Source organism: Onychomys torridus, chromosome 7 (assembly GCF_903995425.1).
Source record: "Onychomys torridus chromosome 7, mOncTor1.1, whole genome shotgun sequence".
NCBI lineage: Eukaryota > Metazoa > Chordata > Mammalia > Rodentia > Cricetidae > Onychomys > Onychomys torridus.
This window is the reverse complement of record NC_050449.1, coordinates 17,798,701-17,824,430: the sequence shown is the minus strand read 5'-3', so window position 1 is coordinate 17,824,430 and position 25,730 is coordinate 17,798,701. Positions and strand designations below refer to the sequence as shown.

The 25,730-nt window shown below is 43.2% G+C and overlaps 1 protein-coding gene across 3 annotated transcripts in view; it reads right to left on the bottom strand.

The window, feature by feature from the left end:
- The window catches only part of Bbs9 (Bardet-Biedl syndrome 9), a 427,340-nt gene that overhangs the window by 70,415 nt on the left and 331,195 nt on the right, over window positions 1-25,730 (bottom strand). For all 3 annotated transcript variants that reach the window (XM_036194269.1, XM_036194271.1, XM_036194270.1), the window contains 2 exons: window positions 20,184-20,366; window positions 3,433-3,655 (listed from right to left, as the gene is read on the bottom strand). In XM_036194269.1, the coding sequence (XP_036050162.1) occupies window positions 3,433-3,655; window positions 20,184-20,366 (406 nt within the window). The remainder of the gene's footprint in view (window positions 1-3,432; window positions 3,656-20,183; window positions 20,367-25,730) is intronic.

Below are 25,730 nucleotides of genomic sequence, written 5' to 3'. Positions count from 1 at the left end.
CCATGGTGAGCTGCACAATTCTAGATTGGAAGCAGAAGACTCACGGTATTTCCTACTATTTCTATGATATTAGTATCATGCCACCTACAGAGAGAATTAAAGGTAAGCACAAACAAACATGACACATCTACTGGAGAGCTCTGTCCTCATAAGGAAGGAGACTGGAGAAGCTGTCTCGTGGCCTCTCTCACCCACACTTCTGGAGTGGCTGAAGAGAGCGGCCACATGGACAGCAGCTCACACCAGAGCTGCTCTGGAGAAAGTGTGTTTGTCCTGCTGTGGGCCGTGTGGTCTAGAGCAAAGCACAGCTGGCCTGCCGGCCTGGATTCTATGCCTAACACTTCCAGGAACCGCATTACCTCGGGGCAAGATTGCATCTCCTGCCTCTGCTTTCTGTTTGAGACAGAGGAACAACGGGCAAGTCTCATCTCCCTCAAGAATGAGCTAAGTACCAGAATAAAGTGTGCGAAAATTTGGAGTTGTGGGAGGAAACTATTCCAGGTGCTAGTGAACCCCGTGATGAGAAAGGACAGGGCACAGCTGCTCACAACACTCACAGTCAGATCCCCAGTGTGGGAGGGAGGGTCACCAGCAGGTAAGCGCTAGTGGGTTGACAGACAGCAAGACTCTAGCACACCCAGCGACCATGTTTCCAGCGAGACGTGCCCAGCTAGACACACACAAAGGGCAGAGCCTGGCTCATGCTCCTAGGCTGTGAACAAACCTGATTCCTGTCTTCCTCCTTTTCTTTATTTCTTCCACCCCCTTCTCCTTTCTTCTGTCTCTGCCATCCACATATAGAGTTTTTACACTGACAGCTTTGATATTCCAAATCCTAGATATACAAACAACCTTCCTGTTGCTCAGTTACTTGAAGAAAAATGGCCCAAGTTCCATGACCACTAAGTGTGACTAAAGGAGGCTCTGGGCTTCTCTTCCCAACCAGGCTTAGACTGGGGTCCACAGAAAGGCCTGGGCAACCACAACCGCAACTGACTGGAGACCACTTTCTTAGTTTCTTTCTTTTCCTGTCAATGTGATAAAAATGTCCTGTCAAAAGGAACATTGGGAAGGAAGGGCTTCTTCTGGCTTAGTGTTCAAGGGTATAGTCAATCATGGCGGGGGAGAAAGAGCAACAGAAGTTTAATACAGCTGGTCACATGGAGTCTGGAGCCAGGAACAGAGGGATGAGTATTAATATTTGGCTTGCTTTCCCATTCTGCATAGTCCATGCAGAGGGAATGGGCCAGCCCAGGGTTATGATGAGTCTTCCTACATCAACGTACTTGGCAAAGACAAGCCCAGAAGATGGTCTCCAAGGTGAGTCTAGATCCTGTCAAGCTGACAATTAACATGGATCATTATGCCCAGGATCAGGTGTGCTGAGCCTGCCCCTCTCCCTCCTTCCAGAAACCCTACTTCTTTTCCCATGGGTAGGCATGTATGGTAGGACAGGCCCAGAGGGTTGAGGAAATGGGCTCAAACTAGCTGCCAAGGCACGCACATAACGTACTCCTTATGAGCCAACATGGAGTCTGCCTGAGGGCCTAGCAACAGGCACCGTTAGAGTTCCTGATCATGCCCAGCCAATGAGGGACGACCATACAAATGTCACCAGATCAGGACACAGCCTGGGTGCTGGGAGGAGGGTATATAAGGCCTTCCCTGTTACTGAATAAACGTGTCTGCTGTCTGCTTTTCACCTGACTCCTGGTGTCTGTATCGCTGACACCATGTCTTCTCACCCCCTTCCCCAAGGGAGCCGTTAGGACCCAACAACAGGCATGAAGAGACGGCTGTACACTGTGAGCCAATCAGAAGAAAGGGCTTTCAGGTCCTACATCATGGAGCCTTTCTTAGGAAGACACTCCTTGAAAGCAGACAGGACAGAGAGAAGGTCAAGAGGAAGTCAAGAGTGAGACAAGGGATGATGAGGCCCATGATTCACGAGAACTGCCTAACAGGCAGCTGAAAAATCTTCCTTAGAAGTAAAAGTTGGGTTCTGTATGTAGTTGTAGTTAAAAAAAAAAAATCCAAATAATCAAACGTAGCATCCCAGAACACAAGCCGGATGTTTTCTCATTGCTGGATTTAGGGGATGGTCATACATACCTACAACAGTACCAACTGTAGCTTCTATTTCAAGCATGGTGCTAAGTTTACAAACTCAGAAAGCCCTGGCAGCAAGGCAAGGATCGTTATTCCTACCATCTAGGCCAGTGGTTCTCAATCCTCCTAATGCTGTGACCCTTTTAACACAGAGCCTCATGTTGTGGTGAACCCCAACCATAACATTATTTCATTGCTACTTCACAACTGTAATTTTGCTATTGCTGTGAATTGTAATGTAGATATCTGTGATGTGGCCCCAAAGAGGTTGTGACCCACAGGTTGAGAACCACTGATCTAGAAGACAGCAGGATTAGAAAGCAACACCCAGGGACAGTTGAGCTGAAAGTGATAGAGGCAAGATCCAAACACTGGTCTGTCTGCCTCTGGAGCCTGCACTTATTAGATTGTGTTCAGCAGCCTCCATGCTTATCCTGGGAAGAGTTCACCTGAATCCCTCTTACGTCTAGGCACTCTCTTTAAGGGAGAAGGAAGGCAACAGCAAGAAAATCAGCACAGAGCAGGTGACAAAAGCCACACATGAAAGAAGAAGAGAATCTCGCCACTTCCCAAACTGTGACATTGCTTTAGTAGAAACATGCCACAGCTGCAGTGTCTCCCAACCTCATAGGTGGCATACTCTGTGAGCTGCGATCGAAAGGCTAGAATGGGGACATAGGGCTGGGAGCTTCTAAGGGACCTGAGTGCAGCATGACTGGCCACTCAGACCCAGACTGTGAGAAGCCAAGTCTAAATGTCTGGACCCTCAATGAAGGACCACATGGGGCCAACCTGGGTCACTTTCCCCACCTTGACCCACAGATGCCTTGATCCTGATACCTGCCCATTCACCTCTCTGATCCTGGGTCTCTCCCCTGGACTCTTGCCCCTTACCTCCAATGATCACAGTCCAGGGAAAGAGCAGAAGGGATCTAGCTCATCTGGATCACATTAGTTTCTTGTATCATGTTATTTACATTCATGAAATGCAGTATCTTGAGATCACATTTGGTAAAACTTTTCCTTAAAAACACTTTTATTCTCTAATCCTCTTTTTATTGGCTAGAAGCAAAACAAAATGGATCATATATTTAAAGGCAGAGACAAGGAAAAAAAGACATACCATTCAAGAAATGTTTAGCAAGCAAATACCCAGAGAATATTTATCCACGTGGTTACCCTAGGATATGTGAGGGGAAATGTGAAAGCAATTTTCTTGGCTATCATCACTTTAATATGAAATTTAAACCCAAACACAGCTGCAGGCACATTCCTATAATTAGGGAGAGCACTGTCCTTCGGGAGGGTACACAGGATTCTTACCTGGCATGACCATGGCCTGCGGGGCCGCAGCATCGGTGCTCAGGCAGAGGCGCCCACCTTTAGCTAATCTATCACACAGCAAGGTGATGTGCTTCTTCAGCCGGCTGGTGTCTTTGGGTATGTTCAGTTGGCTGCTGAGGTTCAAAGCCTGCTCCTTGGAACTCTTCGACAGGCAGGTTTTCAATAGGTGGGCAATGGCAGCATCCACCGTTTCTTCCCAGCCCTGCAGGCAAAAGCCAATTTGGAATTTGTATACAAATGACAGTGAGCCAAGTGGCCAGTTTACTGTTAACAGGGTTTTCGGGCGATGAGCTACTAATTTTTTTTTTTTTTTTTGGTTTTTTTTTTTCAAGACAGGGTTTCTCTGTGTAGCTTTGCGCCTTTCCTGGAACTCACTTGGTAACCCAGGCTGGCCTCGAACTCACAGAGATCCGCCTGCTTCTGCCTCCTGAGTGCTGGGATTAAAGGCATGCACCACCACCACCCAGCGAGCTACTAATTCTTGACAGCCTCCTCCAAGGACTCAGGTGATTGAATGGTGGTAGTGAGAATACTTTGCCCTGTGCCAGGAATAGAATAACCAATAATATCTATATGCATTACATGCCTGTTTAATGATCGGTGGCTCAGACTACCAAGAATGTCATGCTGTTTGCATTACATTCTGCTGAAGGGGATCGGGCATGAACAGAGCCCCTAGATACCATGGGGGCAGCTGGGATAGAGAGAAGATCCTGGCATTCCAGCTGCTTGGGCTGTGACAAAAGCTAATGGCACTAGTTTCAAGAGTGCTTTCGGGGCTATAAGGGTCCATCTAGTCCCATTTCAGTATCATGTGACAAAAATGACACAAAGAAATGCCATTTGCCCTACTTTTCTTAGGAACAGTTGTTCTGGGCTATACCTGAGGAAGTGTGGCGTCACCCTAAAATGTGGACGCTGCAATTCTTGGGACATCAGTGCTGCACAGGACCTCAGCATCACCACACAGGACAGTAGCACCCTGCACTAGCACCCAAGGGACCACCAAGGCAGCTTCAAGAAGTGAAGTGTACATGGCAGGAAGAGTCAGGAGAAGGCTCCTGTGCGGCATCCCAAGGATAACTGGGTAAGATCCTTAAGGCAGAGGGCCTAGAGGCATGAAAATTAGGACACTTGTCCCTCCTCTGTTCCAAGGGAATCTTACCCAAAAGCCTGGCTCTAGTCATCTCTGTTCTATTGGAAACTGAACCACGCTCTTGATGCACAATGAGTATACAGCTCTGGCTCCTTCCACATTGGCAAGTTCTTCCTTCTAGGCACATAGGGTAGGTTCTTAAACCAAAGTTGAAACTCTGTATATAACCACCAGAGAGCTTCCCACTGATTGCCATGAGCAATAAACCAAGACTTCTGATTCCACTGACCCATTTCTGTCTACCTGTAATAGACGCCCCCAGGCAAATCAGGAAAGAAAGAAACAACTCTGAGAATCCTTTCAAGGAGTCCTTAAAAACTTAAAACTGCTTCCTACTCCAAATCACTGTAACATAATAAACCAACAGTTGCTACAAAAGCATCTTCCTACTACTAGCAAAATCTTCACTGGACTAACGTCTAAAATTGACTTTAGTAACCCTCTCAGTGAGGACATATTTCTACGTTGCTTTTGGAGCCTTTGACAAAGTCCTCCAGAGTGTAAGAGGGAGTCCTGAATTATCATTTAGTTCTATATAGTCTGTGGTCATTTCAGCATTACAAAGCTTCTGTGTCATTTAGAATGATCATCTAAACAAGTCACTATATTTATAAACAAACTACTGTGGCTTACTAGAAAACAAAAGTAGACAGTATTTGGTCATCACAGAAGCACTACTACAAAATTTCTTTTCCCGGTGCCAACTTGCAGAGTGAGTAAAAACCATGTCATGTATTTTCTGAACACAGCCCAAGAATGGAGTCTTCGGAGGGGAATTCTGAGAGCTTGTAAGAAAACTTCAAGAAAGTAAGACAAGAGTCTTGTGACCTCAGTATCTTCAAAAACATGGGACTGTTCTTGGAATTTTCCTTGTGTTCCTCCCAGTGTAGCCCATAGGAATGAGCTTGCTTTACATTATTCATTACAACTGGCTATTGTTATTCCATAGCTGTGCACAGCTTGACTTGTGATTGTACACTTTACTCATGTGACACTTCTTAACACTGGTTCTCAACATGTGGGTCACAACCCCTTTGGGGGGTTGCATATTTAGAACAGTAGCAAAATTGCATTATGAAATAATTTTATGATTGGAGGCCACCACAACATAAGGAACTGTATTAAAGGGTTGCAGCATTAGGAAGGTTGAGAACCACTGCCTTCGAGTATAAACTGTATGGTGCTCTGAATGAAGTTGGCTATTGCATGAGACTTTTATTCTGCCGTATTTTTAGGCTCCATTCTCCCAGGTTCCACTGCCAACTAGAGCAGGAAATAATGCATAGGTGTTTAGCATAGATATTGCTTAATATAATGAGACATAGTGACAATACTTAGAAAGATCACTAATAAAACATTATTTAGAGGGCCTAAGCTGCTGCATAAATTCAAATATAAAAACAAAAGAGAATGCTTATGAGACAAGAGCTGGTAACAAAGAGTTGTTATACAAAACTCGATGTGATAATACATGACTAAACAAATAGCATAATTACCTACTAAATTATGAAACAAAACTTTTCAGAAAGTAGAAACTCAAATGTGAGGAGCTAGAAGATAAGGCATTCTAAGTACCATTTTGGTGTTGAGCCCACAGCCCTCATGAGCACTCCAAGCACACATGTACCCACCTGCACACATCAAGCTTTTATTCTGTATTCATACTAAGAATTTGCCTTATATTTCAAGAGTGACATGCAACATTACATAGGGGAATTCTCACTAAAGACGTGTAGAGGAGAAGTAAGCATGAGTCCTTTTGTGAAAGCAGCTCTGGCTCTAGTTCTCAAGTCACTGTCTTTACCCTGACACCACAGCTGCACTGCCCAAGCAAGCGAAAGCGCGTGTGGAGTGGGAGGGCGGGAGGCAGGGACGGGGGTAAATGCACGTTTGTTTTTGTTTGTTTTTTTTAACTCTGCCTTCTCTACAGCCCTCTTCAGCACCGGAAATCACCTGCTCAGGGCCAGGGTGCAGGCTCTTTGTCTCTCTACTGCAGATAACTGGACTTTTCGATATTCTCAAGGTCTTGACTCTTCCCCACTGTGTGAACCCCATGCCTCAGTCCTCTCCCTGAGCCCCTGCCTTAGCCTCTCTTGGAATGTTACTCTGACAGGTTGGACTGCCTTGCTTCTACTAGGTACCCTGTGAGGAACTGGACCACGGCCTTGCAGCATGACCAAATTCAAGAAAAACAGTCCCAGAATAGGCAAAACCACTGATTTAAGAATAAGGAATCCATGATCCCTTTGCTTCTGCTTCCCTCTCCCTTCTAGTTTGCCATTTTGGGGACCACACAGAAGCTCCAATATTTTAGTCTATGGCTGCATACTCTTTCTTTGTCAAGGTCACCTGTGGGTAAGAGGCAGCTGCAGGAAGAGCCCCCTATTTTGATAATCCTCAAATAAATGTAAATCCAGAGAAGTATCTAGAATAGTACCTCCAAGTAACCCTTTTATGGTATAATTTAACATGCCATTTTCTCCATAGCAATCAAATGAGAATAAGGCTAGTTACCATATGAAGTGCTATAGCTTTTAATGGTTTTGTACACTAAATAAAACTTCTGTGAAGTCCTTTAGACAGTTACTTTATTTTTATCTTTTTCTCTATGTATGGTGTGCATGTATATTGCATGTACGTGTTCAAGCGTGGGTACTCAATTGCCACAGGGTGTGTGGCAAGGTCAGAGAGCAACTTTGGGTATCAGTCTTGATCTTCCATTTTGTAAGGCAAGGTCTCCTGTCACTAAGTACACTCAGTGGCTGGTCCTGAGAATTTCCAGGAATTCTCTAGTCTCCATGTCCCACTTCCCACTGCAGTACTTGGATTACAGAGGCACACTACCAGGTTGGTCTTTTTATATGAGTCCCAGGATTCAAATGCTGGTCCTTACACTTGTACTACAGCCATATCCCAAACCGAATTTGTATTTATTTTTCAAAATAATATTTAGGCCTATATGGTACATGGCATTAAATATTGTAAAATTTTAAAAAATGAAAGAGTCTCAGATATGGCTCCTGCATCACTAATAATAAAAAAGAATCTTTAAACTATAGTCACATAGAAAATGAAATATATTTAGAGAGTGGTACATTTAAAGTGCTTTAAGATGATTTCTTTTATCTCTAGCCCTCGTTCTAGAACCAAAATTTCTCCTAATTATATGAAAGGTACTTCTGGTCAAGGATGCTTGTTTTGTAATGGAAAAATCAAGACCCTGTCTTTTCTGGAACTTCTGTCCTCAAATGCAAACCATTCATTGGCTCCTTCTTAGTAAGACTTTATTTTTTTATTTATTTATTTTTTTAAAGATTTGTTTATTTATTATGCATACAGAAGAGGGCGCCAGCTCTCATTACAGATGGTTGTGAGCCACCATGTGGTTGCTGGGAATTGAACTCAGGATTTCTGGAAGGGCAGCCAGTGCTCTTATCCTTTGAGCCATCTCTCCAGCCCCCAAACGTTATTCTTAGCTCTGCATTCAGTTGGTGATTCTGTGACAGCCTCTTCCCCAACATTTTCACATTTTAACATCTGTGAAGCAGGGAGTTAGCCTGTTCTCTGTGGGATCCAACAACTGCTGGCTCTCTGTCCTGGGAGACACTGCATGTGACTTTATCTTAGCTTGCCTTAATGTGTCCCTTCTGCTGAGTTACCTGTAGCATTGATGCTGCCTCAGCTAATTAACTGATACTTAAGATATCTTCTGTAAGCATGCAAGATGATTCAGTGGGTAAGGGTACTTACTGCTAAGCCTGACTGTATGAGCTCAGCCCACACGGTAGAGAGAACTGACTCCTGCACACCACAACATGACACATGCATGCACGTACACGCACATGCACACACAAACAGAAATACTCTTTTATAAAAGCTTTTAAGAGGATCCTAAGAAAGACACAGGGATCGCCCAACCACAGAGAAAAGGATGAGATCTACATGAGCAAACTGGACGTAAGGGGGGTTTAATGAAGGGCAAGGGTCGGGGGAAAGAGAGCTTAGGGGAGTGGGAGATCCCAGCTGAATCAAGAACAGAGAGGGAGAACAAGAAAAGAAAGAGACCATGATAAATGAAGACCCCATGGGAATAGGAAGAAGCAAAGTGCTAGAGAGGTCCCCAGAAATCCACAAAGATACCTCCACAATAGACTACTGACAATGGTCAAGAGAAAGCCTGAACTGAACTAGTCTGGTGATTGGATGGCCAAACACCCTAACTGTCATGATAGAACTCTCATCCAGTGACTGTTGGAAGCAGATGCAGAGATCCATGGCCATGCTCCAGGTGGAGCTCCAGGACTCCAACCAGTGAGAGAGAGGAAGGATTGTATGAGCAAGAGATATTGAGACCATGATTGTAAAAAGCACAGGGACAAATAGCTAAACTAGTGGAAACACATGAACTGTGAACCAATAGCTGAGGAGCCCCCATGGAACTGGATCAGGCCCTCTGGATAAGTGAGACAGTTGATTAGCTTGAACTGTTTAGGAGGCCCCCAGGCAGTGGGACCAGGACCTGTCCTTAGTGCATGAACTGGCTGTTTGGAAGCTGGGGCCTATGCTGGGACACTTTGCTCAGCCTAGGTGAAGAGAGGAGGGGACTGGACCTGCCTTAACTGAATCTACCAGAGTGAGCTGAATCCCCAGGGGAGTCCTTGCCTTGGAGGAGGTGGGAATGGGGCGAGGGCAGGTGGTGGGTGGGAGGAGGGAGGAGGGAGGAGGGAGGACAGGGGAATCTGTGGCTGATATGTAAAATTAAATTAATTATAAAATTAAAAAAAGACTTATGGTGTCTTGTCATTTACCAAAAACATTCCCTTATGTACAGAAAAGCAAGATAGTATGAACCTAAATTTAGAGAAGCAAGTATTCATGAGTAACTAAAGAAAGGTTTTTTTTTTTCAAAGCACAGCTAAATGTTTCCTAAGATATAAGGCAAAAAGATGCCCCAAAGAAAGCCTGTCACCATGATACAGTGCATGCATTGCTACCTTACTCGAGAAGCACAAGCGAAGTCTGCAAAGGCAGCCATCTCCAGAACCAATGTGGTCAGAACACTGAGCGTCCATCTGTCTAACAAATTTCACTGACTATGACAGAGCCTTCCTCACCTTCATAAATACATGATTCAGCTGTGGGAAGCTCAAAAGCAACCCCGTAAGAATTTCTGAGGCTCAGAACCCAGTCATGAAGGTGGCACAGCACATTTTGTTTGTTTGTTTGTTTGGTTGGTTTTTTTTTTTTTTTTTTTTTGGTTTTTGGTTTTTTAGAGACAGGGTTTCTCTGTGTAGTTTTTTTTTTTTTTTATATTTTTATTTTATAATTAATTTAATTTTACATATCAGCCACAGATTCCCCTGTCCTCCCTACTCCCACCCCCCAGTCTTCCACCCCAATCCATCCCTCCCCCCCCCCATTCCCACCTCCTCCACGGCAAGAACTCCCCTGGGGAGTCAGCCCAGCCTGGTAGATTCAGTTGAGGCAGGTCCAGTCCCCTCCTCCCTACACCAAGGCTGAGCAAAGTGTCCCTGCATAGGCCCAGGTTCCAAACAGCAATAGCCAGCTCATGCACTAAGGACAGGTCTTGGTCCTACTGCCTGGGGACCTCCCAAACAGTTCAAGCTAATCAACTGTCTCACTTATCTAGCGGGCCTGATCCAGTTCCATTTTGTGCCTGTTCTGGATCTCGCTCTGTAGCCCAGGCTGGCCTCGAACTCTCAGAGATCCGGCTGCCTCTGCCTCCTGAGTGCTGGGATTCAAGTCGTGCGCCACCACCGCCTGGCAACCACAGTGAAATCTTAAGCAATGCTTGACCTCCTTCATGACTGCTCGTGCTCCTGCTGCTACTCAAGGAAGCGCAGAGCAGACGCCTATGGTACACAGAGACTTAAGAGAGATACATGGGCCAGTGAAGGTTGCTTACATATTTCGTCTTACTCAAGAGCAAAATATGCTTTTAAAAAAGTCTAAAGGAGACTCGCAGAGCTCTTAAAATTTTAAGCACTAAAAGAATACACCGTCAGAGTTTAACTGGGAGCTTTTGTTTTTGTTTTTCTTAACAATGCATGGAGGAATGTGAGGACGCCAGCATCTGGCATCTTATTGTTGAAATACAGTAGTAATGACCACCCATTTTTGGATGCCTGTCACATGCCTGATCCCACATTTGGCATTCAATTAGTCCTCACAAAATTTTAAGGGGTGTATAGAGTGCCCTCATGAAAACCACACACCCTTGTAAAGTTTCCAAATGTGTCACAAATGTCTTTGGGTTTTGTTTTCTGAGGACTTCCCAGTGATGTTAAGGATTGAACCAGGGTGTTGTACATGCTCAGCACATGACCTACTATTCAGTTACACACACTCCGCCTGGATCAGTTTTAAAATTATGTTTTAACACATTTGGTTTCTTAAGGGGATGTTATTTTGTTTTTCTTCAGAACATTTGTTTTTTATTATTGATTTATTATTGTTGTTGCCTTCAGAATGACATAAATAATTAAACATCAAAATCTTGAAATTATGATGAGAACAGTCAAAGGAGGCTGTGTGGTCTGGTTGACTGAAACTAAACAAACAACATAATTTTTAGTTATTTTCTGCTAAAAATATAATTTGTGTGTGTGTGTGTGTATACATACATACATACATACATACATACATACATACATACATACATAGACATCTTACTGAGAAAGAAAAACCTTAGCATATGTATTTTTTATTTGTTTATTGTGCTTAAGTGGATCATTTATAGTAAGGTCTTAGCTAAACATAATGAAGTCCAAATTATGTGGTTAAAAAAAAAATCACAAGAAAGGATATACCTGAAACAGAAAAATCCCTTTCAGTAACACTTCCACCTAAAGTGACAGCTTCTACCTAATATGTACATCATGACTCTAAATGCCTCTAACCTGGGCAGAGCCTCACTTTGCACACTGAAAGTCCATCACATCCCAGGTACTGCAAGTTCACTCATACTCCTAAGATCCTGTTTCCCCTCTGTACTGTTTACTAGTTCAGACCAAATCTGAACGGTCACATTTCCCTCCCTTCAAAGTCAAACTGGCCCTAAACTATGAGATGGTTTACCGGTGCCCAGAGGAGGAAACCAGTGCTTGGAGTCTGATCACTTGCCTAAGGACTCAGAACTTATTAAGCATTTTTTTCTGGAAGACACTTGCACCCTGGTATAGCATCATATTCTACTCAACACAATTTATATTCCCCAACTATTAGTATTTAGTATGTTTTCAGTATTTCATAATTATAGACATTACGATACTGAATGAACTCTACCATTTTCTTAGTTCATTAACTTAGATTTCTTATGTAGGATTATCTTTATGATCTACATTTTCCTAGAGTAATCTCTGGAAAGACAATGTAAGAAATAGGTAGATATGTCCATTTTCCATTTTATTACATGTTCATTGTACCACTTATTGTCAAATTTGGATAAGGCAAGGTAAGTAAAGTGTACCTAACAATGGCTTTTATTTGTGCATATTTATCATTGGTAAGATTAAAAATTCTTGTATTTATCTCTGCTTTGAGGTTACATGGATGAGTGTATTATATCGTCACACACAGTTTAACAACTGGGATATACTCTGAGAAATATGAATTGTATCATAAGATGTCACTGCATGAAGATCCTAGACAGACAGATGTCATGTGAGAAGTGTGGGTTTTAAACAAATTTGAATGATATTTATTTTTTAAATGTTATTGTTTTTTAAAAATCCTTGAAATTAAATAAAAACATCACACACCAAAATTAACCAGACCCAAATTCCACACAATTCAATGAACTTTGGTCTGTAATTTTAGGGAGTCATTGTCATAAATACAGCACCATCATGGACTATGACATCATCATAATACTATGTCTGACATGACTGTATACACATGGTGGTCTAGCTTAGTAAATGTATCTGTGTGTACCTTAATATCTGTATATCAGAAAGCAGGGTTTGCTCTTATACAGCACAGAAATATTTGGTGTGGTTTATGAAACAGAGAGCATGGAAAAGGAGGTAGAAAGTTTCCTTTGTAAAAGACATCTTTGAAAAGCTGCACAGTTGTAGAAGAACATTTGAATTATTTGAGAGGTTATGAAAATGAGTGGTTTCATCCCCAAATGATTAGATATAATTATATGCATAATTGCTTTAACTCTGTGAGGATGCGAAGGAATTTCTTCTTGAGTTTGTTGGACATACAGGACAGGCACACACATGGCAATGTTAGAGTATGATGAGAGGTAACTGTCATGACAAGGGTTGCGTTCACAGGAGGACACAGGCCAGAAGGAAAGAGAGAGAACACAAACTGACCTGCCCAGAGAGAAGGTAGAGGGATGGACATTAAGCGTTACTCTATACAAAAAGCAAGGCACCACCTGCTCTGCTGTGATAACACTCAGCTTCCGTAGATGGAAGAGAGATGCTGAGGTGGGACAGAAAGGCGTTCATAAGTGAGAGATGGTGGAACCACATGACTGAGAGCCCTGGCCACCTGGCACTGGCCCTCCAACCTCACAGAGGTGCCAAGAAAGCCAAGGGTAGCATGCAAGTGGATGTGCACTGGGGGACAGCAGAGGTGGGTCTCGGAGACGGGAAGGATTACCACCACAGAAGAAGGGCTGCTTCAAACGCCAGCACAGGCAGTCAGGTGGAAAAGCCATCGCCCAAGACAAGAGCTTTCCAGAAAGGAATTCATAGGAAAAGCTGGGCTGTATGGTGATACAGAATATTATATAATTAAACAAGAGTGGTTATATTCAAGTAGCAACTACACAGAGTATCTGGCCACTATGAACACGAAACTAATTCCACATGTTTATCTTGCTGTCTAAGACCATGGGAAATACCCAAATATTTACTTTCTGGACTACATTCCCATAGACAGTTGTAACTCTGATGATACTTGAGCCGTCATAAAGGCAGACTGAACAGTGACACCAGACTTCCTCCTCTTGTTTGCCTTCTAAGAGGGTCATTAATAATGGTAATGATCGGCCATCCCAGTCATCACTCAATCCAGACAGCAGGCACCATGGTCCGGACGTCACATCTGACCTGTGATGTGGGCGCCTGTAAGCCTTGTAAGTGAGCCTTGATAAGCCCCCACACAATAGGACTTCCTATTATAAACATCTGTCTTCTCACATGAACCATGTTCAACGTGTTAAAAATAAGTTTCCTTTCCATATTGGTTTGTAAAAGGAACAATTAATCAAAATGTAAGGCTGAAGGTTCAAGTCTCCCTCTTCCATTGATGTAAATTTCCATCCTAATCTTCTCAGGGAGTTGAAAGTCTAGTGCTAGGGGAGGTAACTATTAAGTCCTTAAGAATACAATAAAACTTTTCTTTTTCAAATGATAGATAATACTGCCAAAGATATTGAATGCACTTTCAAAGGAAAGAAAAATATCAAGCCAAATGCTATGCCATGTGGAGTCTATGAAGCCAGGTCCCCAAATCCAGTACACTCTTGCTTTTTTCATTAGAGGCTCCTCCGGAGCCAAGTGAACACACGTGAGCCTCAGAAGAGAAATCGCAAAACAGTCTACTCAAAAATCTCAAGCCTGCTTCTCCCCGCTCTCTTGCCATCTGATGGATGAAAAATCCAGCCATCTGAGCTATTTACTAGAATAATGAGAAGCAGATCTGAACCACGATGAGGAAGGGCAAAGAGAATTCATCCACATCCAATCCAAAATGCAGCAATTCTCCGGAAGACTGTAACAAAGGGATTCAAAGGCATGTGCGTGCTGCAGGGAAAGGGTCATGTCTGCTATAGTAGTAGTCACGACCATATGGGGGACCCAACATTTCATTTCCTGCTGCTGTGACGAAATGCCTGAGTTGACACCTAACTTAGAAGAAAGGAAAGTTCACTGGACTCATGGTTTAAGGGGTGTCAACCGCCATCACGTGGCCCTTGCCTTTGGGCCTGTGACAACATAGACAGCAAGCATCACAGTGGTAACCCATTGCAGAAGTTTTCACCTGCGGATGGCGGGAAAGCGAAAGATGGAGGGAAGAGCTGGGGCTGGAGCATCCCTTTCAAGAGACTACCTGCAATGACTTCCTTCCGTTAGGCCCCACCTCCTTGGGGCGATGCCATTTCTCAGTGTCACAGGCTGGCAACCAGAGATACTTCCAATCCATATCAAAAGTGGAACGACAGAACCCTGGCTGGCCTCCTGCCTCCTCCTTATGCAAATGCATAAAGATCTCTCAGAAAAAGCTTTTGTTCCTAGAAGTGCCTGGTGTTGACACATGACCAAGCAGATCCCAAGACACCAGAAATAAGGAATGTTGAATCACACACCAAGAAGGAATTTCATGTCAGTCTTCTGCTCTACTCTCACCGGCTTACTACTGTGTGCTGTGGTTAATCCAACTGTTAATACAGCCCTGATTTTACTCTTGGTACTCACCAGTGCTATGTAAGAGGCCTTCTGGAGTGCCAGAAGTCTCTGTGCACTGCCTAATGTAGTAAGCACTCGTCACACGTAGCTACTAGCAAGAGAAATACAGACAATGACGTCAATTTATCTCACATCAGCTTATTTACATTTCATGTAGTAAACGGCTATTGTATGGGAGAACTCGGGATTAGAATGTTTGCTTATAAAGTTGAAATAAAACCACCAAAATGACACCTCAGTCTATTTTGTTAAAAGGTAGTTGTAGGCCAAATAGTGCTTGAAAACTAGTAAGTACTCAATAAAAATTCATTGGATGTAAAATGACTTGATAAAAGATTACCCCATTGAGCCAGTCCTAAACGTGTACACACACACACACACACACACACACACACACACACACACACACACCACATACACCTTTATGTCTTTTGGTTTTTGTGAAGCATCATGGGAAAGATGCACGACAAATACACACACAAAAGCCCCATCACACATATAGTGATAAAATGCTATTTTGGACTACATGTATGCCATCATTACTGGAATAGGACAGTGGCAATTTTAATTATCAAATCCACCAGTGTAACTATCCTGGAGAGCTCTTAGAGACTAAACAAAAGTCTTTCATATTTTTCTCAGTAGGCAAAGCAGCTCCACAAAGCATCTCTGGTGCATATAAGTTTCAGCACCCTAAAAACACAGAACAAAACAAAAAAGAACATGTAGTAGTCTGAAATACCAGCATTTATTTGCTACTGGAAAGTGACAAAAAATGGGAAAGTGTCCCTAAAGAGCCGGGGTAAAGAAAACATCCATGAGTGCAGCTACAAACACAGTGCTGTTTCAGACAAAATAGTGATGATTGGCACTGACTGCTGATGACGTCATATGAAGGGCACTGCTTTCCACGAACACTGGCTATTGATGACGCCATGTGAAGAGTGCTGTATTCCACTGGTATAGGAAGTCTCTGAATGTTGTTTGCTTTGTGAAGCTGATATCATTAGGAAGAAACTATTCTAGAGTCTTCTACTGAATTTAGCTTGCCTGCTAACACATTCCATCTAATTAACAATACAACAAATCATTATACAGATTATCCAGAGCTATTTGAAACATAAACATCATCTGAGCATTTCTTTCTACCTCTCAATACTTGTGGGGACATCTGACCTTGAGCTGACAGTGTCTTCTGGAAATGTTGTCCATATGCCTGGGGTTCTCTCCCTCACACATGTACTCTGCCATCTACCCTCAACCAAACCATCTAAATTGCATTCAGATTTTTGTGGTATCATAATAACTTCAATATGGGGTATATTTTCAACATTGTGGTAAGAGACTCCTTTCTTTCCTGCCTTGCCCTCCTCTCAAATTATTTCAGGTTTGAATATTTCATTTTCGTGTCTCAGTTGGATAGCACAGAGTCCCATCATATAACATTTATTTGTGAAGTCTATAGACAGAGCATGGGGAATTGTGAACTAGCATGTCAAAACCACACACTGTATGTGTATATCTTAAAAAATGAAAAAGTATTCCTTTTCTTTTAAGACACAAGCTGCCTCAACAATAACTCCAAAGTGAAAAAAACAGTTCAATTAAAGATGAAAAGAATAACAAGAAGTATTCAAATTACTATTTGAATACATTCTTCAGACTATTTTTTTTCAAATGTCTTACAGACACAAGTACACACACCTCACCTCACCACATTAAGAAGAGAGTTGGAAGAAACTTTCTCTGCCTTTTTTAGAGAATAGAGGATGTATAGAGAAGAAAGGTAGGAAGTCTCTAAGAAGGAGGAAGGGACTAAGTCTTTCAACTGCCTACATGGTGAATACATTCATGTATTTCTATAGGGTCTGTTCTTTATGGCATACAAGGTGAATACACTCATGTTTTTCTAAAAGATGCTGTTCTCTAAGACCTACATGGTGAACACACTCAACCTAACTTCAATTCCAAAATCTACATGGTAGTAGGAGAGAACCAACTCTCCTAAGTTGTCCTCTGACCTCCACACATACACTGTAACACACACACACACACACACACACACACACACACACACACACACACACTTAAGAATGTAGAATGGCACTGAATATTATAAAGATAAGTAGTAAGTATCATTCTAATAAAAATCAGTTTTCAATTGTTCTTTACCTAGGACATGAAAAAGCAAATAAAAAAATGACAAGTTGAGAGAAATTGAAGAAAAAATAACAAAAACAACAAAACAAAAATCTCTTTCTTGATAGTACATTTCCTCACCCCTGCTATACCCAACCTGCAGTGGGTGCCTGAAGCCAGACCTTACACAGACATATGTTTTATATACAATATACACCTAAGATATAAGAAGGCACAGAAAAGAAATTGACAACAACTAATAATAAAATCAAAGAATCATAACACTATACTACAATAAACACTATGCTAATGTAGTAGTTTCTCTCTTGTCGAGACAATATTTACATAATAATACTTTTGGTCTGTAATTGAACACAGAACACAGAGATTCAGAACCTGCAGACAATGAAATGGGATTCATGGAGGAGGATTCACTGCAATTTATAATTTTTAGTTTTGTTTGTGTGGCGGGGGGGGGGGGGTACGTGTGTGTGTGTGTGTGTGTGTGTGTGTGTGTGTGTGAATGTGTGTGAGCTGGGGAGGGAGATGGCGTGTCACAGTGCACATGAGGAGGCCAAACGACAACTTTGTGGCATCGGTTCTCTCCATGGGCCTTTCCCCGGTCTCCAGGCAGAGAACCTGGGTGGCTGAGCTTGCATGGCATTGCCTTTATCTGTGGAACCATCTCAGCAGCCCGACAGTACCACTGCTCCTACTTGTTGACAAGGGGTGTATGTTCCCCTTTGCACTGGGCTATACAGATTACATGGCTTGGCCAGTACTGCTTTATTCTCGTCTGCCCTCACCATTCCCTGCCTTCTTCCACTGGATAAGCCCTGACTATGTACCAGTCCTGAAAGAAGTCCTAAGAATGTAAAAGGACCTAAGTATGACCCTTGCTTTTGAGCATGGCAGAGAGATGGACAACCGTCATAAAGGTTCCAATGCTGACCTCTGACTTCCAATGCTCTACTTAGCTGTCCCCTTAGCTCCTCTTACACTGTCTGGGGTGGAGCCCAGTTTTCCCCTTGCAGTTTAGAACAGCTGAGGACCACAGTGACTGTCATTTGTGGTAGAACCGAAACTGGAGATTAACCAAGGCCTTTGCCTCCTAACGTGAGTTTATGAATAATCTGGTCACACCACAATGTCCCTTCTCGCACTGCAGTTCAGTGTCTCCAGTTCTGCTACTGAAGGTCAACTTGACCTCTAAAAAATTTGTCAATCTCTTTTATAGCACTTGCAACAAAAATGCATTCCTTTTTTTCAGTGTATTTATTAATATTTTAGGTCACAAAATAAAGCCTTTTTCTTTAAAAAAAAAAAAAAAACCTTGATGTGGGGTTGGGGATTTAGCTCAGTGGTAGAGTGCTTGCCTAGCAAGCACAAGGCCCTGGGTTCGATCCTCAGCTATGGAGAAAAAAAAAACACCTTGATGCAGCTGATAAAACTTGTGACTTTTATGACTGTGATGATTTGAAGGAGAATGGGCCTTATAGGCGCATATATTTGAATGCTTGGTCCCCAGTTGGGTTTGGGAAGGGCTAGGAGGTGTGGCCATGCTGGTGGAGGTGTGTCACTAGGGGTGGGCTTTGTCCACGCCATTCCCAGTTAGCTCGCTTGTTCGCGCTCTCCTCCTCCTCCTCCTTCTCCTCCTCCTCCTCCTCCTCCTCTTCCTCTCCTCCCTCTCCCTCTCCCTCTCTCTCTCCCTCTCCCTCCTCTCCCTCTCCTCCCTCTCCCTCTCCCTCTCCCCTCTCTCTCCCTCTCTCTCTCCCTCTCTTTCCCTCCCTCCTCCACTGCCATGCTTGCTGCCTGCTGCCATGCTCCTGGCCAGCCATAACGGTCATTGAATCTAACCCTCTGGAGCCATGAACCTCAAATTGAATGTTTCCTTTTTAAAGTATCCTTGGCCACAGCATCTCTTCATGGCAGTAGGAAAGTAACTAAGACAATGAATGTGTTCAGTCAAGTAAGTTACCTGGCTAAAAGCACACACTTTCTGAACAGACGGATTGGGTCTGAATGCTGACCCTGCTGCCACCAGTGTTAGAAATGTATCTGACTATAGAAAACTTAGGGGTTTGTTGTGGTTGTTGTTGTTGTAAAATGGAGACGGAAAAATCATTTAGGTTACCATCAGTGCCACATCTATGACGCAAGGAGATAGTTCTTGGAAAGTAACTGCAACAGTGCCAGGTGAGCTCTTGGGAAAACATCAGCCACAGTACCGTCACTTTCCTAACCATGGTCATAGATCTAGATCTGAAATCAATTCCCCCTCAAACAACCACGACACCAGCTGAGCTGGGATCTCTGGTTTCCAAGGTGCCTATTATTTCTCCACAAATCAAAGCGCAAAGACCATCCAGAAGGCACCTGGGCCTGTGCACATCTATGATTCACAGAAGTTAGGTGTTTTTGTTTAATGGACTCTCTGCTTAAAATCCACCTCACAGACTCACTTTTCCCATTTCATTCTGAAATGCCACTTCTCAGGCAAAGGGCTTTATGAACTATTATAAAGAACTCTGTAAATGCAAAGAACTGTTCCCATCACTTTCAGCAAAGCCATCTCAGTACCCTAGCCTTTGAAGTGACACTAAAATTTAAGATCATCGAACAAATTAAAATGACTGAACTGTTTTCTCTGGCAGACGTGGGGAGGATTAGCTAATCTGGAGGCTTTACTGAGATCACTCAGGCTGTCAAATGACTACTTCTCTGCCTCTCAGAGATTGAGGAGCACATAAAAACAGACTGGGTACTACATAAAAATGGACTATATACCTATTTTTAAAACCACTCAAGGAGGAAAAAAAAAAGTGCTGTCATATGACACTTTTATTATAGTTTAAAGAAAAGGAAAACAGCGTTTTTGTAAAAACACAGCTTCCTTTGATGCCTTAAAAAACATAGGTAGCCATGTGATATCTCCCCCAAAGCAAAGGCTTTTCAATCATGCAGCTGTGGGGCTTGTGGGTCCTTACCAGTTCCTGAGTGTCTTCCTGGAGGGGCAGAAATGCTGCTTCTAGAATAGCAGTCTGGTCAGCGCTCAGCTTCTGCCACAGCCTGACCAGCAGGATCAGCAAATGGGTGGCACTCCTCAGGGCAGCAGAGGCCTGCAGCAGCCTGTCCTGGTTCTCCTCCACGGCATCTGCTAGAGCAATCACCTGAAGGAACAGTACACTGGGTTAGGGATGATTTCACAGTCCCCGAGCCCCCAACAAGGTACATTTGGCACACTTTTGTTTTCCTTCCAAACAACTCGATGAACTTTGTCTTCCACAGACCCAGTCAGGTTGAATAAAGAATTAGTCATCATTCATCCACTAGCTTCCTTCTTTGAGAAAATGTCTCAAGTAATTCCAAATCCATATGGCCAGGGTGGGACTTGCCACAGATCAGCTACATAGGGACATTGTTCCGTGTGTGCTTTGTTATCAGCAGGCTTCCTTCCACGTGTGGGGATGTGAGGACTCAAGAGTAAAACTACTTCAGGCTTTCATAATTAGCTCTGAAGACTGCACAATTAAAATAAAATCAAATTAACTGTATTTCTCTGTGTTTTAAACAGCTTTGTCACATTTTTTTGGGGGGGGGGAATAACTTACCTTTTAAATTTGTCTTTATAGATTAAAAATATTGGGATATCCAATTCTTTAACATATGTAAAAGTCAAACAATGTTCAAATATCTGATCAGTTTGAAAACTGTCATTTTAACACAAATGTCAGACACCAACCCACAGGGCATTAAAAACAGCTCAGGGCGTGTTAGCTTTGCAATGCCAAATCTACTCAGGATAGAACTTGGCAGGAGTGAATAGAATCTGCCTTAAACACGTCTCTTGAATAATCTTGTGGAAAAAAGGAACTAAAGCAACAATTGGGTGGAATATGCAAGTCCGCCCATCGGTGTTTGGTTCTATTTTATTTTAATGTCTTGGTGAATTCTGTGCTCATTAAAAGTAATGAACTGACTACCCCGGAGATTCACGGCGTCTATAGTCCCCAGAACAGGAAGAGCCAAACTTGGAGCAATAAACTCCTTCTCAAAGTCCCCGCCAGCTTGAGGACTCAGATGAGAGTCAGAAGTCTGGTGCAGACGAGCCATTTGGTGATATTTCATGGCTTACTGACACTGGCCCAAAGGCTTGTTAAAACATCATCTTTCAAACAAGGAGAGTCTACAGCTGTGTGGTCTCTCAAATTCCATGTGGGGAGAGGGGCTCCACAGGGACAGCCGTCAGAGTGGCTAGGAGACACTGGAAAGGAGATGTGAGCTATGGAAAGAGAGCACAACCAAAGATCTTTGCCTGAACATGCTGTGCACACCAGGATTCTTTGCCATGTGACCAACATCTTAAAGGAGTTACAGAAGCCAATTACAGTTCAGTCAGCTCTCCAGGGAGCCATGGGGTCTGAACCAAGGCCAGCACCACATAAAATTCACTGCTTACTGTGTGCCTAGGACTGTGCTTTCCTCTGGCATTCTAAAGAAGTAGACGCGAGCTTATAGCCCATGGGACCTCATAATTGTTTAAAAGAAAGCATACATACAGAACCAATTAGTGGGAAGAAGCATTACTATAATAATGTTCTAATTGTGCAGAAAAGAAAGTGTAAAAGAAGCCAGCAAGGGACTGATTATGATGGACCAGAGTTAATATCCCTGGGGCCTCTTTTACTCAAGTGGAGTTGGAATTCATCCCTTTCCCATTACTTCAAGAAGTCTTCTAGAAGAGATGGGAGAGGCCACTTTGCTTAAACCTAACACCTGAAATCATATGTAATCTCACCAGGATCACAACCAGCTCCTGTTAAAGTCTAAGCTCACTCTCTGTCTTGCTGTGAGTGTTAACAACTAAGCATCATGGTGGAGAATGATACCGACAGATTGCTTGCAGTCAAAAGTTGAACTCATAGAAAGATTGAAGTCATGAACATCTCCTGAGTACCAGGTATGTGCAGGAATTTGCAGAATGTACTATAGGGGGCCACACTAATGACAGATCTAATCTCTACCTTCAAAGATTTCATACTAGAGAAGAAAAGTAAAGCGAGGAGGGCAAATATTGACCGTGTCAGAGGGGTCCTATAGACCCCTAAAGAAAACTGCATCGCTGCCATGACTGAGAAGGATAATCCTTCAGTTAAGTGAGCAGAAATGGTATGCCCTGGATTCTGCTCTGTGCCGTGTGTGATCAGCATCATCAGTCGCTGGTACCTACTTGACATCTTTCTCTTGGACAAATGAGAAGAGTGAGGCTGTGCATACTTAGAAAGGTCCCTGAAGTCATCGAGAAAATGGAGTGTGCACATGAGCAGAGGGGTAGATGCATCCAAGTACATGAGTGAAATGCTTTTGGAGCTGCATTTAAATTGGCAGTGACCACATAAAATTTGCTAGTAAAACTGACAGAAACTTAAAGTCTTACATTTTTCTTTACTTGAAAGATACAAAATAGAAAACAAAATTTGGATCAAAACCTGTGGAAATCAGACCACTGAAGAAAGGAACAGATTTTCTATTTTAGTGGCTGCTTTAACTCCCCTTTCTGCCTGCCTGCCTGAGCAGGGCCCATCCTTTTCATTTTGTACTGGGATCTTCAAATTAAGCAGCCAGTCTGACTATATCACCACCTAGTAAATAAAAGCCCAGAACTCGAGCACTGGGGTCTGTGTCTGCCCAGCCCGCTTGAGAACGTAAGCACTTTGTATGTTTGGAGACGGCTGTTCTAACAACAGCTGGGCTTGGATGGCTGCAGGGAGGAGCAAGTGGGGGAGAGGCACACTGGGGGTGGCGCAGTGAGCCCCTCCCAGGTCAAGAGAAAGAACCAATTATTCAATTTTCAGGAAATTTGCAAGTCACTTATTTCATATGGCCATTACTAAAAATTATAGAACTTGAAATTAAATTATAAAGACAAAGGCAATAAATACTCAAAATTCATTATTTCCTGCTGTTCTGTAGGCCTTGTGGTAATCTTTGCTTATTGTATCTGTCTCTGGTTAACACTTTGCAGAAGTAGGCTGCTGCCCACTTCTTCCAACTCTGTGCTTGGAGACATCAACAGCTTGAAATCTGCTACTAGAGTTTTCTATGACAGAAGACTCACAGAGTGTTAGAGCCAGCTCCCTCTGCCCTCTGCACCAGATGTAACGCTAATCATTTTCCTGCACACAGCTGAGAATAGAGGCCTCCCAATACACAGGTAGTGGGAAGGGGCCTTTAAAAGAGGACACAATTACAACAAAGCAGAAGAGTAGAGAGTGCTTGAGGTGGCACAGGATGAAAATGAAGAGGTTGCTCATGGGATGTTCAGGTGGAGGACAGGCACTTAACTCCAAAAACACTGAGTATTCTGCATGTCCCTGTCAGTCAATAGAGCACCGTCAGGTATAACGGACACTTGGGGCACTCATTCATTGGTACTTCAGGGAAGCTTCTACGCATGTTCCCAACTACCAAGGGGAAATTCTCACTAAGTGTAGCAACAGTCAGTTGGGTAGTGGGTCAGTTCGAGGACCCACCCAATTCGCTAAACACAGCTGGAGTGAAAGAATGCCTTAGTAAGACAGTGGCCCAAGCCACAGGATCTTTCCAGAACAAGGCCCAAAATACATCAGTCTGGAAGAAGCACTGTCCCTCAAGGTTTCGGTCTCCCTGGATATATTTCTGTGCCATTGTGGAAAGAGTCTGTTATCCCCAATGATCACAGAAATTGGAGAGAGATGGGATAAACAATTCCTTTTGTAAATTGCCCCCAAGGAAAATCATCCTGATCTACTGGCCAGCATGAAATACTAAACAGATCTCCATGTTCTCAATTTAGTTTTACATGTAACAGCCAAGTTTACTTTGTTCTCCATGAGAGCCAAATGAATTAAGCAGAATTAGCATATTAAAAAGAGCCAGAAAAACTAGACCCATGGATATTCAGATCTGAATGATCAAGGCCCAAGAGATCTCCCAGATCACCTGGAACTAAGAAATGAAGCCAACCAGCTTCTAGGGCTTCACACTGGAGGGCGAGTGATCTCTTTTTCCAGGGCTCACCACTGTCTGAGCATGTTGTGTGCTCCCCAGTGTACAACAGATCCACGGAAGGGAGGGCTACAGGAGACAATAAACACTAACGGTTTCAAGCACAATGTGCTGAGGGCCTTTGTTTTGCTTTTTCAAATTGATGGTTTCCAAATAAAATGGAGACCCCACAGGACATCTCTGTCCAATGGCCATATCAGTTGATGCCAAAGTAACGAGGCAGAGACCCAGGGAGCTGCAGGAAAACACTCCACTCATAAAGCGAGTGTGAAATTAATCCCAAATACTTCCAGCTGCCAAGACAGGCTCTAAAATTGGTTACAGGAAAGCAGCAGCAGCAACAGCGGAGTAGACATGAATCATGCTATGTGAACACGGACATGTCCAATTTCTCCACCTAAGCTAGTCCAATCTGCCTCCAAATCTCATGTGTGGCACGCAGAATCCTACTGTGTTGATGCTTAGATGTGAACTGCTGAGACTGACTGTGATCCAGGCACTATGCTCAGCTGTGAGCATCCATCACTCAGCTCTCTTGATGGCCCTCTGAGATAGAAATTACTGACAGTCCCCACCCCATCCCGTCTCCAATTTAATGATGAAGAGACGAAGGCTAAGCGCCGTCTGTGCACACTGGCCAGGGCAATGAGCAAGGGTAAAGAAGTGCCAGGATTCCAGCTGTGTTTCTGCCTTCCCAATGAGTGTCCTGTGTCTGCATAGAAGTACAAATGTCCACAGGTGACCCCATAAAATCAGCAGTGGTCCTCTTATTGATAATGTAGGGCAAGCGCTGCTTGGACACTATACCTGTCACAGACATGTGCACTTTATTTATACTTTACCATCTTTGGGGCTTTCAACACGAGATTAACTGAAAATGGCCGCTCTCTCCCCAAAGTGGGTGGCCATTACCCACAGTCGCCAAGTTCACAATGCCTAAGAATGTGACATTAACATACTATCTTTTTCTATTAACAACAGGAAGGCTGTTATGGCTGTTATATTTTGTGTAGCTCAGAAATATGAAAACTAGACTAAAGAGTAATTTCCAGGCCACCTTCTTTAGTGAAGCTACTTTTTTTTTTTTTTAAGGATGACTCATCTATTTTTCTAAAAATCTCAAGTTACAGTGATTTCAATAGTCTAAACAAGCCAATGTTTGTAATAATTATCAATATTTTACTGAAGCCTTTCTAGGAACCAAGTACAGGCTGAATTCTTTACAGGGATTAGCCCATTCAGTTCCCAAAACAACCCTATGAGGTAGAGGCTGGCATTGGCTGCATCTTACGAACAAGAGAAGAGTTAAGGAAGACTCAATGGTAAACAGCATAGCCAGATTTCACATTCAAGGTAGAGATGTCACCACAGAACCCTGCCTGTGCTGTTCACTATCACAGTGGCTTCTGCTTAAGCAATATGTAAAACAAATTCTATCTGGTACCCCTGTGGCAGCTCTCAGCTTTGCTGAACTTCCAATACCCAAC